Source organism: Vombatus ursinus, unplaced genomic scaffold (genome assembly GCF_900497805.2).
Source record: "Vombatus ursinus unplaced genomic scaffold, bare-nosed wombat genome assembly UNPS02009062.1, whole genome shotgun sequence".
Taxonomy (NCBI): domain Eukaryota; kingdom Metazoa; phylum Chordata; class Mammalia; order Diprotodontia; family Vombatidae; genus Vombatus; species Vombatus ursinus.
In genome coordinates this window covers 856,306-876,706 of record NW_020948840.1, presented here as the reverse complement: position 1 = coordinate 876,706, position 20,401 = coordinate 856,306, and the positions used below count along the sequence as shown (strand labels likewise).

The 20,401-nt window shown below is 33.5% G+C and overlaps 1 protein-coding gene across 6 annotated transcripts in view; it reads right to left on the bottom strand.

The window, feature by feature from the left end:
* Positions 1–13,810: 13,810 nt before the first annotated feature.
* Positions 13,811–20,401, bottom strand: part of GRHL1 (grainyhead like transcription factor 1) — a 79,863-nt gene continuing 73,272 nt past the window's right edge. For 4 of the 6 annotated variants that reach the window (XM_027850333.1, XM_027850334.1, XM_027850335.1 and 1 more), the window contains 2 exons: positions 20,033–20,097; positions 13,812–16,242 (listed from right to left, as the gene is read on the bottom strand). In XM_027850333.1, the coding sequence (XP_027706134.1) occupies positions 16,128–16,242; positions 20,033–20,097 (180 nt within the window). In that variant the 3' untranslated portion in view covers positions 13,812–16,127. Of the gene's footprint in view, positions 16,243–20,032; positions 20,098–20,401 lie in introns of all 6 variants that reach the window. The other 2 variants (XM_027850331.1, XM_027850330.1) reach the window with 1 other exon arrangement.

Sequence of the window (20,401 nt, the reverse complement as noted above, 5' to 3'; positions counted from 1 at the left end):
AGAAGGGAAGGATTTCTCAGAATACAACATGAAGGGAACTTGGGGGACACACCAGAATTAACTCATCCTTGAAATAACCATACCAACACCTGGGAATAACTCAGAAATTTGGGCTGATGCAATTTTTCTTTCCTTTTTTCTTTTAAACACCAAAAGATAGCTCTCTTTTCATGTGATTTTAGATCTCAGGGAGCAACAGTGACTACCTCAGGTTCAAGAATAGATAACAGGGTGGATTCATTCAAATTTTTCTGGAGCCTTTATTTCAATATGCAAAATATGTATGTGTGTGTGTAGAAAATGGCTTTGTACATTTTTTTTTTTCAGGCAATTGGGGTTAAGTGACTTGCCCAGGGTCACATAGCTAGTTAGTTAGTGACAGATGTTTGGTTTGAGGGCATATTTGAACTCAGTTCCTCCTGACTTCAGGGCTGGTGCTCTATCCACTGTGCCACCTAGCTGCCCCTATGGTTTCCATTAATTAAGCAGCTTCTTGCCTTGTCCTTCATAATCCATCGACTAAAATTACATCCATTCTTTTAAAAAAGATTTCTGGCTTTGCCTTTTCAAACTGCAGGACCAAGAGAGACAGTTGCCTTTGTCACTCCTCCATTATTTAGGAATGAGTTGATTTCCACATGCTTAGTTTCTTAGATAGGCTTCTCTCTCCTTAGGAGGTTATCACTCTTGTTCCTCTGCTCTCCCATATTTGATAATACCTCAGGCTTATTTGTAGATGGAGCTGATTTTATTTGGATTTAAAGTCTTCATCTTGTAGCTCCTTCCCAGATGAAGATTGAGCCTTATTATTAAATTTTAAGGGAAGACTTTTTTTTTATCTATACCAATAGGAAAGATAGCATGTATCATTTTCTTTTCTACTTTCCCCTTTAAGGCACTTCATACATCTCTGTTTTGTAGAGTTCCCTTGATGATAAATTCCTGGAAACATAAAAAAATGCTTTCGTTTTTAAGAAAGGAAAACACTATAATGACTTCTGAGCCATGAGCATTGCTTAGGGGGAGGAGGATTCAAGCAAATCCTATCCTAGAATTCACCAGTTTGGTAAAATACTTTTGAATTTGACTTTGGAGATTTCTGAAGGAGGCAGATCATCTTGCTCTACAGAGGAAGTGCTGGCAGGGTGCAGTCTGATTTCTAGACCTCGGGATCTCCTGCATCTGTCCCTTCAGCTTGTTAGCCACGACAGAGAATGATTCTTGGAACTAATCTGCTTATTGTTACTAGCCCACCTTCCTTCCTGCCTCTCTGTTAAAGGAGAAAGAGACAGAAGGAGACACAGAGGTCTGACCTTGTTAATCAAAGTGGCCAGTGCTTATTTATGCTATTTAATTCCTGATTGTGTCCTTTCTCACCCTCCTCTTTATCCCCTCCCCCATTGTAATATATGCCCTTTGATTATAAGCAAAGTGATTCAGATCCAAATTCTTTTCTGGTATGGTCAATGATGGCAGCAAGTAGAGATTCCAGAAGAGGTTTTTTTTTTTTTAAGTTTTTATTGGTGTCTATTTTTTTTTCTACATCACAGTTTTCCTTAGCATCTTTCCCCCCTTCCTTTGAAAGCGCCACCCTATACATATAACAAATAGTATTTTTAAAGAAAAAAAGAAGGAAAAAGAGAGGAAAAAAATCAGCATAACTGATTAATATATTGAAAAAGTCTGAAAATATGACCAGTGTGCAACAGTCGTGGTCCCTCACCTGTGCAAAGAGGTAAGTTGGTAGTATTTTTTCATACACCTTCTTTTGAACCACTTGTTCTTTATAACTTTGCAACATTCACTTTTTGTTTTTTGTGTTTGGTCATTCTTTTTATTTACATTGTTATAGCCATTGTGTATTGTTTTCTTGTCTCTGCTTCCTTCACTCTGCATCAGCTCATATAGATCTTCCCATGCTTCTCTGTATTTATTACATTCACAATTTCTTCCAGCACAGTAAGGTTCCATTATATTCATGTATCACAATTTGTTTATCCATTTCCCAAATGATTGACATATATTTTATTTCCAATTCTTTGTTATCACAAAAAATGCTGCCATAAATATTTTGGTATGTATGATGACTTACATCTTACCAATGCCCTCCTTGGGGTATAAGCTCACTAATTGAATATCTGGGTAAAAGGGTATATACATTTTAGTTACTTTATTTGTAAAATTCCACATTATTTTCCAAAATAGTTGTACCAATTCACAGCCCCATCTATTCCAATGATCTATTTTTTTTAAAAAAACTGGTACCAGATAGTTTTAATAACTGCTATTTTATAATGAAGTTTAAAGTCTGAAAGTGCTATTGCCCCCTTTGTCCCTATATTTTATAATCATTTCCCTTGATATTCTAGATCTTTTGCTTTTCCAAATGTATTTTATCATTTTATCAACTTCTATAAAGTATCCTTTTGATAATTACATTGATAGCATTAAAAGTCTAAATTAACTTTGGTAAAATATTTGTTTTGATTTGGATTTCTATTATTATTGGTGATTGAAAGCAGTAGTTCTTATCAAATAGGAAGTTATTTCCTACATTGGCATGCCCTAGTCATGAGCACCAGATAGCCTTCCAGCTATTTAAGTTGTTCTTTCTTTCTTTAAGTAGCACTTTGTAATTAAATCTATCCAAGTCTTTTATGTGCTTTGATAGATTGATCCCCAGATATTTTATGTTTTGTAGTTACTTGGAATGATATCCCTTTTCCATTATTGCCTCTTAGATTTTGCAATTTATCATATAGAAATGTAGTTGATATTTGAGAGTTTATTTTGTTGCCTGTAATTTTGTTGAAGCTATTGCCTCAATAAGTATTTTACTGATTCCCTAGAATTTTCTAAGCATATTATCATATCATCAGCAAATAAAGATAGTTTTTATCTCCATTTTCCCTATGCTTACACCTTTAATTCCTTTCTCATTGCTGTTGCTAGCATTTATAAAATATCAAATAATAGAGAGATAATGGACATTCTTGCTTTACTCTTGTATTTATTGGGAAACCATCTTCTAGTATATCCCTGTGTGATATTTGCTTTTTTAAAAAAATTTATTTTTGGTGAGGCAATTGAGGTTAGGTGACTTGCCCAGGGTCACATAGCTAGTAAGTGTCAAGTATCTGAGGCCGGATTTGAACTCAGGTCCTCCTGACTCCAAGCCTAGAGCGCTATCTACTGCACCACTTAGCTGCCCCTTGCTTTTGGTTTTAAATATATATTTATGATATTAAAAGAAAAATTCATTTATGCCTACATTTTGTAGGGTTTTTTTTTTTTAGCATAAATGAATGTTGTATTTTGTCAAAAGTTATTTTTGTATCTACTGAGATAATCACATAATTTTCTTTTTAATACAATTAATTATTTGATTGTTTTCCTAATGTTGAATCATCTTTACATCATTGGTATAAATCCATCTTGGAAATTAATGATTTCAAGGAGAAATCTCTGTACTGTTTACTAGTATTTTACTTAAAATTTTTGAATCAATATTCATTAATGATATTGGTCTATACTTCTTCCAGGATTTATCCTTCACTGGTTTAGACAAATGATGGGCTACATTTTTCTCATAAGAGAATTTTGGTGCTTTCTTTCTCAATTTTTGAGAATAATTTGTGCAGTATGGGTACTAATTGTTCTTTAGAAGTTTAATAGAATTCTCCTATGAATCCATCAGGACTAGGTTTTTTGTTTTTTTCTTATTGGTAGTTGCTTTTCTGAGACTGGGTTATTTAAGATCTCTATTTGATCTTTCGTCAATTTGTAAATTTTAAATTTTGAAGGTATTCTTTTATTTCTTCTGTGTTCACAGTTTTGTTAACATGTAATTGTATAATAAGTTATTATTCTTTTTATTTCTTCTTATTTTATTGTGATTTTCCTTGCTTATTTGCTACTTTCAAAATTTCATTTTCTTCTTTCTTCTTTTAAATCAGACTGGCTAAAGATTTATCAATTAGTCTTTTCAAAGAGTACACTTTTAGTTTTATTTATTATTTCTGTTTTTGTTTCTAATTTACTTCTCTAATTATTTATTATCTCCTCTTTGGTGCTTATTTTAGGTTTGTTTATTTGTTAGCTTTCTAATTTTTAAAATGCATATTTAGTTAATTAATCTTTTCTTTTCCTATTTTGTTCGTGTATATTTGTGGAATATGATTCTTTCCCCTTGAGGATTGCTTTAGTTGCATCCCAGAAATTTGGGTATTTTGCTTCATCATTTTAATTTTATTTTATGTATTTATTCTTTTGTGATTTCTTCTTTGGCTCAGTCATTATTTAGGATTTCATTGTTAAGCCTTTATTTTGGTCCATATCTTTTATTTATGATCCCTAAATTGATTACTATTCTTATTTCATTATGGTCTATATAGGATGTATTTACTATTTCTACTTTTTTTTTTCAACTTTTTTTTTCTTTTTGGCTAGGCAGTTGGGGTTAAGTGACTTGCCCAGGGTTACACAGCTAGTAAGTGTATCTGAGGCTAGATTTGAACTCAGGTCCTCCTGATTCCAGGGCTGGTGCTCTTTCCACTCTGCCATCTATCTGCCCCCATTTCTACTTTTTACATTTGTTTGCAATATGTCTGTGCCCTAATAACATAAGGCAAATTTTTATAAAAGTTCCATGTAATGCTGAGAAATATATACATATACATATGTGTGTGTGTATATATATATATATATACATATATATATATTTTAGGATTCCTCTTAGAATATGCCATAAATCTTTTGGCTCTAGTTTCTTCAGAAATTTATTCACTTTAGGGGCAGCTAGGTGGCGCAGTGGATAGAGTACTGGCCCTGGAGACAAGAGGAACTGAGTTCAAATCCAGCCTCAGACCAGACAGTTGACATTTATTAGTTGTGTGACCCTAGGCAAGTCACTTAACCCCAGTTGCCTTAGGGGAAAAAAAAGAAATTTGTTCATTTCTATAGTTTCCCTTTTGTTTATCTGTTCTATCAGATTTATCCAAAATTCATAGAGGGACATTGAAATCTCCTGTCACAATTGTGTTGTCTATATATGTCTATATATACATATATACACAGACACGCACACATACACACACACGTATGTGCATATATATATATATATATTTTTTTTTTGGTGAATATTATAGTCTGAGCTAAATTTGAACTCAAGTCCTCCTGACTCCAGGGCCTATGCTCTATCCACAGTGCCACCTAGCCGCCCCTTGTCTATATATTTTTGCAGCTTAGTCAATGTTTCATTTTTTGAATTTAGATGTTAAGGCATTTAGAGGCTATGAGTTGAATATTGATATTGGTTTGTTGTCTAACTTTTCTTTCAGCATATGTAGTTTCCTTGTTTATCCCTTTTAAATTTTTTTTGAATGTTTGTGTTTGCTTTGTCAGATAGCATAATTGCAATTTCTGGGATTTTGGATTCACTTGGTGCAGTCAGTTTTTTCCCAAACTCTAATGTTTATGTGTGTATATATACATACACATATATGAAATAATATATATTGTTATATGTAACCACATTTATAATAAACAATATATAATACAACTATCTGTATCTATGTTTTTTAAATGTGTTTCTTATAAGCAACAGATTGTGAAGTTTTGTGTTCTTATCCAATATGGCACTTTTTCATTTTACTGGATTGTTTAATCAACTCCTCTTTAAAGTTATGAGTTAGATTTATATTTTTCTCCATTTGTTTCTAATCATTTTTTCCCAAATTATGATTTTCCCCCTCTTCTACTGTAAACACTATGTACTATGTTTCTTTAATTTGTTTAGCTTACTCTATTTTAAAGGAAGCTATTTCTGTTTCAGGAAGAGACTTTGATCCCTTTAGAGAGTAGGGAGAAATATCTCTGCTTCAATACTGGCTGGGAGAGAGGTGTAAGGGAGAAAGAATACACATTCTCAGGAGCAAGGGAGGCATACTGTGCTTATATCCTTAGGCACACACAAGTTTTCAATAAACAGAGAACCTGTAAGTAGAAAGCCATAATTTTACATATATAGCCCTAGATATCAGATAAGCTTTGGAGGAAGATAGGAGCCAAGTCTGAGCAATACTTTCTCCTAGTTGGTTGCAAAATTTGTCATCAAAAATATTAAATTTAACCAGTATATGTCTTGGAGTTTGAAGAATGGGAGTTTTTTGTTTTTGTTTTTTTGTTTTTTCCCTACAGACTGACTGTATTCTTTCTTTCTTTTTCTTTTTTTGGTGAGGCAATCGAGGGTTTAAGTGACTTGCCCAGGGTCACACTGCTAGTAAGTGTCAAGTGTCTGAGGTCAGATTTGAACTCAGGTCCTCCTGACTCCATGGCCGGTGCTCGTCCACTGCGCCACCAAGCTGCCCCTTGACTGTATTCTTTCAATTAGTGCTATGTTTTCTATATTCAGAAATTCTGGGCAGTTTTAGTGCTTTATTTCTTGCATTCTAGTCTTTAGGTGTGGTGTTCAGGTTTTTTAATTTTTCATGTTCTTCTAGGAGGTCTCTAATCCTTAAGTTGTTTCTGTAGATACTGTCTTCAAGATCAACGTGCTTTGCTTGATAAAGATCACGTTTTAATGTTATTGCTTTTTGCTTCTCTTCTTCTAGGTTGTCCCTCATTTCAATATATTTGTATTCCCAGTCTTTTCTTTCTTTTGATTCCCTGGAGAGACTTGCTACCCTGGGATTCAAGTTTTTCTATTCTAATTGTTTCTGCTTTAAAAAAGGCCATAAATCTTTCCATTTCTCCACTTGAAAATTCTCTCTCAAAGTTCTGATTTATTTCATGAACCATTCTGGAATATCCTGCTATATTGTCCATGTTTTTTTTTTTTTTTTTGTTTGTTTTTTTTGTTTTTTGTTTTTAGAATCTATAAGGTTCTCTGTTTCAATTAGGGTTTTAAAATTTTAAATTTTATATATTTAGAGACATTTTCAATCTTTTAGATGAATCGGTTGACATCTCTTCTGATTTTGATATTTTCCCTGTTTATATGCTTGTGTTTTAAATTTCTAACCGAGTTTTCATCCTTTTGAGTTACATGATAGGTTTTTTCTTAATTTTTTCCTTTTTTTCTCTATCACTCCCTTTCTTTTTTCCTAAATATTTTTATATTTTATTTTCCCCAACTATATGTCAAATTTTTTTAACATATGTTTTAAAAAATTTTGAGCTCCAGATTCTTTCCTTCCTCCCTCCCCTTTCCCCTTCTTGAGAAGGCAAGCAATTTGCCTCAATCTCTGCCCTAAATAAATGTAGAGGAGGAAAGGAGGAGTGGCCCTAATTGGTCCTTCTGGACCTGTGCAATTCTGATTGCTGGCACCCTATCCCCGGATCATTCAGTTATTTAGTAATTTGGCTCAGTATGGCTACCCCAGGCTAAGTGTGGTCCTGCCCTCCTATGCCTCCTCCTACTTAGTAAGTGGATGGGCAGAATTGGGGTTCACGGACAGGACAGTGTGGGCTGACAGAGACTGCAGCAGGAGCAGAGAAGTTTGCTGAGTGGGTCCAACAGCACAACCTGATGAGTCAGGTACTGTGCTCTGCCAGAGCATGTAGACTGGTTGGGAGTGAGGGTGGGAGGGCAGGTGCATTGTACAGTGCTGCTGAGTGATTACGTCAGAGGTTAATGTACTCCACTCTTAATCCATAAGGATGTTACCTTGTTAGGTTTGGTGAAGTGAACAGAACTAGGAGAACAATTTATTTTATATAACAGCAGCATTATAAAAATAAGCAACTTTGAAACTTAAGAATTCTGGTCAATGAAGACTTCTGTGATGCCAGAGGACTGATGTTGAGCAATGCTCCCCATCTCCTGACAGAACCTCCTGATTACTCTCCATTATTGAGGGGAGAAAAAGCGAAGCCTTTGTGACAAATATTCAGTCAAGCAAAAACCAAATAAACAAACTATATGTCTCAGTCTTTTTGTAGCATTCATCATCAATCCTCTGGAATCATTGATGATCATTAATTAAATTAGAATTCCAAAGTCTTTCAAAATTGTCTATTTTTTTAATGCTGTCATTATTGTATATATTGCTCTCCTAATTGTGTTCACTGTTCCTACTGTGTGCATAAGTTCATACAAGTCTATCTGGTTTTCTTCAAAACCATTCCCATAATTTCTTACAACACAATAATATTCCATTACATTTGTATACCACGATCTGTTTGGCCAATCCATAATTTGTGGGCATTGCGTTTAGTTCCCAGTCATTTGTAACCACAAAAAACTGCTATGAGTAGTTGTGTACATGTGGGTCCTTTTCATCTTTCTTTGATCTCTTTGGGGTATAGGCCTAAGAGTGGTATTGCTGGATCAAAGGGTACGCACAGTTTTAAAAACGTTTAGGATTATAGTTCCAAATTGCTTTTGAGAATGACTGGACTAATTCACAGCTCCACTAAACAGTTCATTAATTTGCCTATTTTCCCAAAGCCCCACCAACAGCTGTCATTTTCCTTTTTGGGGTTCTATTTTGCTACTTTCAAAGATTGACAAAATATTCATTACTCATGAGAAGGCTGAGCCAATTTAATAAAAATGACAATACCACCTGAGTTAATTATTTTGACATACTACTCAAATTACAAAAACTACTTTATAGAACTAGAAAAAAATAACTAAATTCACCTGGAGAGACAAAAGAATCTCAAAGGAAATGATTTTTTGAATGGAAAGCAATACCTGCTCACAAATTGAATTTCAAAGCAGAAATTCAATTATTTAGGTTTGTCTTTATTTGTGCAGAGTTTTGTGGTTGTATTCATATAGTTCCTATGTGTATAATGGCAAGTTGACTGCCAATTTTTTTTTAATACATATTGTAGTTATTTTAAATGGAATTTTTCTATCTCTTCCTGGTGGGCTTTATTGGTAATATACAAAAGTGATGATTTCAAAACAACTCTGAGGTACCACACCACACCTATCAGATTGGCTAACATGACAAAACAAGAAAATGATAAATGTTGGAGAAAAATGTGGGAAAATTGGAACACTAATGCATTATTGGTAGAGTTGTGAACCAATCCAACCATTTTGGAGAACAATTTGGAACTATGCCCAAAGGGCTATAAAAATGTGCATACCCTTTAACCCAGCAATAGCACTTCTAGGGCTGTATCCCAAAGAGATCATAAAAATGGGAAAAGGACCCCCACGTACAAAAATATTTAGAGCAGCTCTTCCTGTGGTGGCAAAGAATTGGAAATTGAGGGATGCCCATCAATTGGGGAATGGCTGAACAAGTTGTAGTATATGAATGTAATGGAATAGTATTGTTCTATAAGAAATGATAAGCAAGCAGACTTCAGAAAAACTTGGAAAGACTTGTACGGACTGATGCTGACTGAAGTGAGTAGAACCAAAAGAATGTTGTACATAGTAACAGCCACTTTGTGCCATGACTAACTTTGATAGAATTAGCTCTTCTCAGTAATGCAAGGATCTAAGACATATCCAAAAGTCTCATGATGGAAAATGCTGTCCACATCCAGAGAAAGAACTATGGAGTTTGAATGCAGATCAAAGCTTACTATTTGCTTTTTTTTCTTCTGTTCTATTTTATTTCCTCTTTCTTGTGGTTCCTCCTATTGGTTCTAATTCTTCATTATAACATGACTAATGTGAAAGTATGTTTAATAGGAATGTATATGTAGAGCCAATATCAGATTATATGCCATCTTGGGGAAGGAGATAGGGAGGGAGGGGGAGAAGAATTTAAAACTGTGGAAGTGATTGTTGACAATTAAAAATAAATAATTTTTTTTAACAAATGATGATTTATGTGGATTTTATATCCTACAACTTTGTTGAAATTATTGTTTCAATTAATTTTTAGTTGATTATATAGGGTTCTCTAAGTAAATTATCATATCTATAAAAGGGCAATGATTTAATTTCTTCTTTGCCTTTGCTTATTTCTTCAGTTTCTTCTTTTTTTGTCTTATTGCTATAGCTAAACATTTCTAACACTGCCAAATAACAGTGGTGATAATGGATATCTTTGCTTTACTCCTGATCTTACTAGAAAGAACTCTAATTTATCTCCGTTACATATAATTCTGGCTCTTGATTTTTAGGTAGATAGTACTTAGTATAGTAAAGGAAGATTCATTTATCTCTATGTTTTCTAATGTGTGTATTGTTTTTGTTATTGTTTTTTCACAGAAATGGGTGTTGTATCTTGTCAAAAGCTTTTTTTTTTGCATCTACTAGAATAATCATGGTTTTTGTTTTTCTCATTATTAATATGGTCAGTTTTGTTTATAGGTTTCTTAATATTGAAATAATGCTGCATTCCTAGTATAAATCCATCCTATTCATCATATATAATTTTGTGATGTTACCTTATTCTCCTTGCTAATATTTTACTTAAAGTTGTTTCATCTACATTCTTTATGGATGTTGGTCTATAGTTTTCTTTCTCCATTTTGACTATTTATTGTATAGGTATCAACACTATATTTGTGTTGTAGAAGGAATTTGGTATAGCCACTTCTTTTCCTTTTTTTCCCTCCAAAAAGCTTCTATAAACTTTGGAATTACTTGTTGAGTGTTTGATAGAATTCATTTTAAAATCCATCTGGTCCTAGGTTTTTTTCAGTATGAGGTCGTTTATGGTTTGTTCAGTTTTTTTTTTTTTTACGAGATTGGGTTAAATATCTTGTTCTATTGATCTGAGCATTTTACATTTTTTGTAAGTATTCATCCATTTCATTTAGACTCGGTTTTATTGGCATATAATTGAACAAAATAATTTTTAATAATTTTCTTTATTTTTTTCATTTATGGCGAATTCACCTTTTTGGTAATCTTGTCTTCTTTTTTCCCATCAAGTAAGTTCATGGTTTATTTTATGGTTTTAAAAAACAGCTCCTACTTTTATGTATTCCAATTCATAAGGACATCAGCTTGGCAAATCTGATAGGTATAAGGTAGAACCTCAGAGCTGTTTTAATTTGCATTTCTCTATTAAAGATATGGGACATTTTTTCATTTATTTGATAACTTAGGTTCTTTCCTTTGAAAACTTCCTGTTTTTGTCATTTATTCTTTCACCATTTATCTATTGGGGAATGGTTCTCAGTCTTATAAATTTAAAACAGTTCCTTATATATCCTGGAAATGAGACTTTTATGAGAGAAGCTGGTTGCAAAGTTCCACCCCACCCCAGTTGACTGTTTCATTTCTAATTTTAAACTGCATTATTTTAAAATATATATACAAAACTTATAAATTTAATATAATCAAAATTGTCCTTTTCATTTTTAAATTGTACATAATCATAACTGTCCATTTTATCTTCTGTGACCCTCTCTTTTCCTTTGTGGTCATGAATTCTTGCCCTATTGATTAATCTAAAAGTAATTTTTTCTTTGCTCCTATAATTTATTATTTAACCTTTATGTCCAAGTAATGTATCCATTTGGAATTTATCTTGGCAGGTGGTGTGGCTTTCTGCCACAATGCTTTCCATTTTTTTCTAGTAGTTTTTGTCAAATAGTGAATCCTTAGCCTAGTAGCTGGGGTCTTTGAGTTTATTTAACACTGTTGTGTTCAGTTGCTTCTGGGAAGGTCTCAAACCTTTCTTCATTACATACAATGTTTGCTCTTGGCTTTAGATGTTTTATTTCTTCTAAAGAAAAGTCATTTATTTCTAGTGTTTTAAACAGAAACAAGTGTTAGATTTTTTTTTCAAAAGCATTTTCAGCATCTATTAATGTAATCAGGTACTTTCTATCCTTTTTGTTATTAATATAGCCTATCATGTTTTTAGTTTTCCTTATATTGAACCAATCTGTCATTTCTAGTACAAATCTAACCTGGTCATCACAAATAATCTTTTTAATATGTTACTATTCTTTATCTGTGAATGTTTTATTTAATATATTATCAACATTCACTGTTATTGATCTGCAGATTTATTCTTCTCATTTTCCTCTCCTGTTTAGGTATCAAGGCCATATTTGTGTCATACAGTTTGAAAAGGTTCCTTTTACTATTTTTTTTTTAGGCAACTGGGGTCAGGTCATCTCAATCATGTTCCTAACGGTGACTAATTGCATATTTCTTTCTATTCTCTGAAACTTTCCCCTTTCTTTGGCCCTTCTTCACTCATTGTAAGGCTGGTGAAAGAAGAGTTCGCCTAACACTTATGATCTGTAAGTGACACAATTTGTTTCTGCTCCATTACTTTCCTCTCCTCTGCTTGTCACATCTCTGATCACAGATTTTTACTTTCTTCCTTTCAACCTCTCATTTACATTCCCCATTTCAACTTTGAAGTGTTTTGCATGTTTTTACCACTCCTCTCATTCCCTCCCTCAAATATCTCTCTCCTTTGACCCTCTCCCCACCTGCTTCCCTATTGTTTAATGTATTTCTACATGTTACTTTGTGTGAATGTGTATTCAACCTTGCTTTGTCTAGCTCAGATAAAAGTGAGGTTCAAAGGATGCTTGTTCCTTCCCACCTCTTTTTCCACATTTACTCATCTGATGCATCTCAATTATATGAGATATTGACTTTCCTCCACAGTGCTGTCCCCTTTCCCTGATTTCCTTCTCCTAATATCAAAACAGACCAAAACTTGTTCTGAAGAGGACAATGCTTCCCTTCTGCTAGCCTTATTCTTTTCTTTTATTTTCTTGTACTTTCATTTCAAGGTGTATGTTCAGTGCTGGCCTTATCAACAGGGATGGTTGAAAATCATCTCTTGCATTAAAGATCCACTTTTTTTCCCATGTAGAATTATATTCAGTTTTGCCAGATGGGTTATTCTTGATTGTAAGCCTTTATCTTTTGCTTTTTGGCATATATTTCAAGTTCTCTTCTTTTTTTATAGTGGCAACTGCCAAGTCTTGTATAGTCCTTATTTTTATTTTTATCTTTGACCTGGAAACTCTGGATTTTGGCTATGATTGTTCCTAGTTTTCATTTTGGGGGTTTCTTTTAGAAGGAAACCTGATGTATAGCTTTACAAAAACATCAGCCTACCTGGCCCAACCTCTTTAGAGTTCCTTCATTTCTTGCATCAGACTGGACAAAGAGTATATAAGGAATTGTGACCAAAAGATGTCACAATTAGTAAAGTTTTTTACATCTGAAAAAACAAAACTGGCCACCCAAAGCAACTATAGTAACATCTTATATTTTTACCAATTGCTACTTTTCAATTTCCTCTTTCTGTGGTCCCACTCCCATCAGCTCTATTCATATCCTGTTGTTATTTTATCATTCCATCCTTAAGAAATGTCACACTACCATGTTACTCTTCCAACAAAAATGTGTCCTTGCTAGGTGGCCACATGTCGAGACAGCAGCCAAACTATTGAAAGCCTTGGACTATAAGAAGTGAATCTTGCACATCAGCAATACTTCGCCATTTGTTGGTCTGGCCAAGACCCACATCCAAAAGCATTTTGGCTATATGAAGCCAAAAGGCAGTAGGGCTATTTTTAGCCCTGAGTGACAGAAGAATTGGAGCCATGCTAGAAGATGTCCTAGCTGACCTCAGCAAACAATTTTAATTCTCTTTCCTGCATTTCCTCTGTAAAATGAGGGGGTTGGATTGATAATTTTTAGGGTCCTTATAGCCTTAGATCTTATGCTATAAACTATGTTTTATAGGTAAAGGTTCCTTTTAAGTAAAAGATATTAAAAAAAGAGATGCGTAGACTAGGAATCTATATATACCGGAGGCAATATGGACAACAGTTTACTTAACTGAACAAACATTTGTTGAATACCCACTATGTGGCAAATAATAATTTATTTGTATAATCTCAGAGCAACTTTTGGTTTCAACAAAACTGTAAGCTTAAGCACAATTCTGACCTAGAATTCCTTTTCACTTAAGCTATAAAAAAGGAAAGAAAGGGAAGGAGAAGATTAGAAATTTAGATCTAAAGGGCATTTAATGGACATATTTTTTAATATTTCAGCCAAAAGTATAATTGATTTCTGTCCCAATTTTGTGGCATTTATGTATGTATAGGGAAAGGGAGGGGAAGCAAGCATTTAGTAAATCTCTACCTATGGGCCAGTCATAGTGTTAAGTGCTTTACGGAGAATCTCATTTGATTCTCACAATAACCCCATTAAGTAGTTGCCATTAAGATCCCCATTATACAGTTGAGGAAACTGAGGCAGACAGAGTTTAAATGATTTACCTAGGGATACACAGTTAGTAAGTGTCTGAGGCTAGATTTGAACTCATATTTTCCTGACTCCGGGCCCAGTAATCTATCCAGTGCACCCATCTAGCTCTGGCAAGAAAGTAGGAATTAGGAAGACACCATCCTTTTCTGGCTCATGCCAAGACAAAGTCAAATTAGGAGACCATATAAGAGAAAGTGATATTAAGAAATAGACATATAAAATTTAATCCCTTTGACTTAAAATACATCTTCAATGATACAATTAAAAACAGCACACAAGGCAAAAATCAGTTTCATAAAACAAAATATAAAACATTGTTATATGACCCGTGTCCCATAGTATCTTATATTAGAAAACAAATCATCAAATTAGTTCCATACTTCATTAAAATATTTGAAACACAAAAATATTGCTATCAATCCTACTTGTACAAAGGGCCTATGCTATATCCCTGAACCGAAGAAATACCCGTGATTGTATTTGTGTTATAAATTTACACTTCTCAGTAGCTGGATATATTTATATGTATACAAAATTTCCCCTGCTATAGTTACTTAGTCATAAATTCATGAATGTTTCCCAAAACTGTAATAGAAAAGAATCAAAGCCTGAGGCTTCTAAACAGTTTAAAGTAAAACTTCGCTCATCTTCAAGGCAGTAGATTAAGAGGCACTCTAGTTTGAGTTAAGTTTTATCATTTAGTGCATATTAACTATAGCCTATTCACTCATTTTTTGGTTCACTTAATAGAGGCATGTTTGTCTGCCACACTCACAACATATTTGAGTATAGGAATGCTTTGTTTTTAAATTTCACTCATTAACGTAGTGCAGATACCTTGACATAGCCACCTCATGTAGAATACTAGAATGTATTACAATGCTATGGAATAAATATATGTGTTTGGGAAAACATTATCAAAAGAACATTTCAATGCTGTATTTGATCATTTTGGTATATGCCATCAAAAATAATTTTACCTTGGTTTATGTAATTTCTTTGAGATAGCGTTCATTGAATTTCATCATTATATGTACATGGATACCATATTTATATATTATATATTTATGTGACATATGTATATATACACACATTTACAGAACCTTCAAAAATATATTGCACTTATATACAATACAGTTTTATCTAAAATGATTTTATACTATAACCCACTTCAGTTCTTCATAAGGCCATTATTATACATCCAAGAAAGTTGAAAAGAAGGATTTCAGTATCATACCTATTTAGTAAACACTTATAGAGGATAAGAGGTTATAGAATAATGGTCTTCCAGTCTAACTCTCACAAGCATGATACAATCTCACCAGACATTCAAGACAGTTGAGAGTAAAAAAAGCTTAAACTAAAATCTATTGTTCTTTGCTGAAATTTCCTTAAGTAAGTAGGTAGAACAGATAAGAAACTGGTAAATGGCAGTCTACTGATTCACTAAGCCATGGGATAAATATTCTTTTAGTACTAAATTTAGATGTGGTACAGTACAATGGGAAGGGCAGTAGACTTAAAGTACAGGTTTAGATGTTGGTTTTCCCACCTGCTATATGATTTGGGGTAAATGACTTACTCTCTCTAAATTTTAGTTTTCTCATTTATAAAATTGGGATAGTACTTGCTGTTATCTGCCTCACAGAGTTATCAGGAGGTCCAGATGGAACAATGTGTATAAAGTACTTTGTAGCTATCACATGCTCTATAAATGTAAACTATTAGAAATTTCACATATTGATTCTATGTCATCTGAAGAACAATGCAAAATATATCAATGTTATCATTTTCAATCCAAATGCTCTTCTGTTCCCTTCAAGAACTCAAATGAATCACTTCCACTAGTGTCCCTCTTTGGGAAGTGATTCATTGTTGTACCTACAGTTTGACAAAAAGGTCCATTTAACACCTTCATTTAGCCCATGCAGAGTTCTGGATTTGGTTGCCTTTAGATCTCAGTAAGAGTAAGTTTGTATGATCCCCCTGCCTCTTCAATCTGCAACTGGAAGGTGTCTTCATTAGAATAGTGCTTCACTATGTTATCATCCATGTTCACCAGGATTCTAAATGTGGAGGAAAGGTCAAGGTTATTTACTACTGCATGAGACACTTAATTTTAAGAACCAACAGAATAAGGTGTTATAATTTAGATTACATGAAATTGAAAACTTTAGCATGAACAAAATGAATGCAAGTAAGATATGAAGGTAATTGCCTAGAGGAAAAAAAATCTTTGTATCAAAAATCTCTGATAAGAACCTGATATTAAAGATATATGACAACTAACACAAAAATATAAGACTTAAAAGGCATTCCCAAGTGGATAAGTGTTGAAATAATTTGAACAAAATATTTCACAAGAACTGAAAATTATTAACCACCACATGAAAGGATTCTCTAAATCATTAAGAAATATGCAAATCAAAACATCTTTAAGGTTTCACCTCACAACCAGCAAATTGGCAAAGATGGAAAAAAGATAAAAATAGCCAATGGTTGTGGAAAGACAGCAACACAAATGAACTCTTGGTGGAGCTGTAAATTAGTCCAACTATTCTGGAAAGTAATTTGGAATCATGTGAAGAAAATGACTAAAATGTCTATACCCTTTGATCCACAGATACCATATATTATAGAGCTAGACATATACTCATAGGATAAAAAGAAAGGCCCCATATACACCAAAATATTTATAGCGGCACTTTTAGTAGTAGCAAAGAATTAGGAACAAAGTAGATAACCATTGACTGGGGAATGACTATACAGATTGAAGTACATGGATGTAATAGAATATTACTGTGCTGTAAGAAATGATGAATGTAGGAAGACATATGAACTCATATAAAGGGAAGCAGACAGAATCGGGAAAACAATATACATGACCACAACAATGTAAATAAAAAGAAATTGTAATGACATAGCTTGGTGTCAAAGAAGAGAGATGAAAAGGCTCCTACCCACCTTCTCTGGGGAGGTCAAAGTCTATGGATGTGGAACACTGTATATGATGACAGACATTTTCTATGTGTTGGTTAGTTTTGCTGAACTGATTTTTTTTCCTCTTTTTAACTCTTTGTTATAAGGGATGGCACTTTGTAAGGGGAAGAAAAAAGGGGCACATTTGGAAATATAGGTGATATAAAATCTAATATCAAAATTTTATTACTAAAAAAACTCCTATTACTCCGGAGTTAGAAAATGTTTAATAAGAATAGCTTTTTGTTCTCCAGATCTATAGCAGCTAGACATTCTTAACAATCCATCCCTAGAAGTGTATTGTTGTCCTTATCAGAGTTTTTAGAGCTAGAAGTAACCTTAAAGATCAGTCTAACCTCTTTATTTCCAAGATGAAGCCTAGAAAGAGGATATGACTTACTTAAGGTCAAAGAACTGGGATCTTACCCTAGGTCTCCAGATTTAAAATCTAATGTTCTAAAATCTAATTTGAACCTTTTCATTAGAACCATTGAGAAAAATATATTTATTGTTTGTTCTTTAAAACTGAAGTACACTGTATATTTTAGAGGTGACTTAACATATGCATGCCAAAAACATAGTTGTTTAAATCCTGAAATATCATAGAACTAAAGGGTAATAAGTTCTAGGCAATTCACATTAATATAAACTAAAAATAATACCTAGATTCCTGACACTTTAAAATATAATTGAGCATTGGAATTCAGTTTGCCTTAAATACTGTGTGAAAATGGCTAATAATAACAAATTAAAATTTATCTTATTTTTGTCTTATCCATTACTTTAAAAAATCATCAATGCCTTTGTCTTCATCATTGCAGTCATTTCCCAATACGTATCCTTCATCCCCTTTTAACAAAGAAAAAAGTTATGTAAAACCAACTAACAAAATAAACATGTCTGACAGAGTGTATAACATTTTCTTCTGATAGTCAACCACTAGGTAGTTACTTATGTAGGAGAAGGGAATATTTTTCATTGATCATTGCAACTGATCTGGATTCAGCAGCTTAGAAGGATTGTCTTAATTTACATTATTTTAGTCATTGTGTAGTCTGGTTCTGTTGATTCTACTTACTTTGCCCTGGATCAATTCAAACAATTCTATTCATTGTCTCTCAGAATTCCTCATATTTATTTTTCTTCTGAGATCACAACAGAATTCTGTTACACTCATCACAGTTTGTTCAGTCATTCCTCAGTTAATAAGCACGTTTCCCCCCTCCATTTTTTTCTTTTGCTACCCCAAAGAATGCTATGAATATTTTGGCGTATAAGGAGTCTTTTATATTTTCTTTTACCATCTTTGTTGGTAAAATAAATCCAAATAGTTGGATTGTTGGATCAAAGGGCATGACATGAACACTTTAGTGACTTTCCTAGAAGTCCAAATTGCTTTTCAGAATGGTTGGATCAATTCATACTTCTACCCATAGTATACAGTAGGACAGTTCCCCCAACATGATCATCTTTGTTAACCTGATGAATGTGAGGTGAATCCCAGAGTTGTTTTATTTTGCATTCCTTTTATTACTAGTTATCTGAAACACTTTTTTCAAATAGTTGTTTATAGCTTACATTTCTTCTTTTGAAAAACTCTATATCCCTTAGGCCCACTCATTTATTAGGGAATGACTCTTGCTTTTGTATATGTCAATCTCCTATATCCAGACTTAGAATAGAGGTGTTTGATGTAAGTTTTTTATTCCATATTGGAGAGTATCTCCCCTTACTCTAGTGATATTGATTCATGTAAAAACTTTGTAATTTTGCATAATGATAATAGTTTATTTTATCTTTTATAATCATAACATTTATTAAAAATTATCCTCCTTGCCACCGATCTGAGTGTAGCTCTTTATGTTATCCTCTAATTTTTTAAAATAATGTGACTTTTTATATTTAGGTCACATATCCATTCAGAGTTTGTGGTATGTAGTATAAGGTGCTTGTCTAAACTTATTTTCTGCTTTCCAGTTACCCCAGCAGTTATTGTCTAGCTTTATATCTTCTTTGCTGAAGTTTGTGCCTTTAATTTCTCTCCCATATTATCTCTAGTATTTCTAGAACTATAACAAATACTGAGAAGAGTACTGCATTACTCTTATATTTATCAGGAAGGCTTCCAGTATTTTTGTGTTGCAAAAACAGTTAGTTCTTGACTTGTCTACTCTTTAGTCATATTAAAGAAGGGCCTCCGCTTGTATGATTCTGCTTTTTATGATTTTTAACACTGTCATTAATTATCAATATATCAGGCTTACTATTTAAGGTTTGGAAATAGCTTTACATGCATTATTTCACTTGAATAAAAATCAATGCTGTATTTAATTTTTTTCTACGTGTCATGGTATAGTTAATATACATATATATATTTTTTTTTGGGGGGGGTGCTAGGCAATGGGGTTAAGTGACTTCCCCAGGGTCACACAGCTAGTAAGTGTTATGTGTCTTGAGACCAGACTTGAGCTCAGGTCCTCCTGACTCCAGGGCCGGTGCTCTATCCACTGCGCCATCTAGCTGCCCCCTGTAGTTAATACTTTAAAAAAAACCTATAAGCAAAGTTGCCTTAGTAGCCTCATGGAAATATTATTATTATTATTATTACCTTTTTTTAGGCAATTGGGGTTAAGTGACTTGCCCAGGGTCACACAGCTAGTAAGTGTCAAGTGTTTGGTCTGAGGCCAGATTTGAACTCAGGTCCTCCTGACTTCAGGGCCAGTGCTCTATCCACTGCACCACCTAGCTGCCCCTACGTGGAAATATTTTTATTTAATTCCTTATAAAAATGTAGCCAAGAGCAGTTATGTTTCCTTATTGTGTCTGGAACAAGTGCATATAAAACTAATGTTGTTAAAGAGGCTCGTTAATACTCACCCTTTTTTACATTTCTTGAAGATTTTTCCAATTTTATCATAAGGGACATCATATTTATCTGATATCTAAGACAGAAAAAAACACTGTCAGTTACAGAGCACTATTATTTTATATAATTTTATGTCATTAGTTTATAAAATACCATATATACACACTATCCCATTTGGTCTTCCTAACAATCCTGTGCTATGGATACAATTTTCTCCTTTTTACAAATGACAAAACAGAAAATCAAAGGGGTAAAGTGATTTACCCACAGACATAATGCTAGTAAATACCTGGTGAGGTGATAGCCTAGGAGAGAGCTCTTTCCCAGGAGAGGAGGAGTCAAGGGACTGGAGGTCATGGTGAGGACGAAGAACAGGGTTT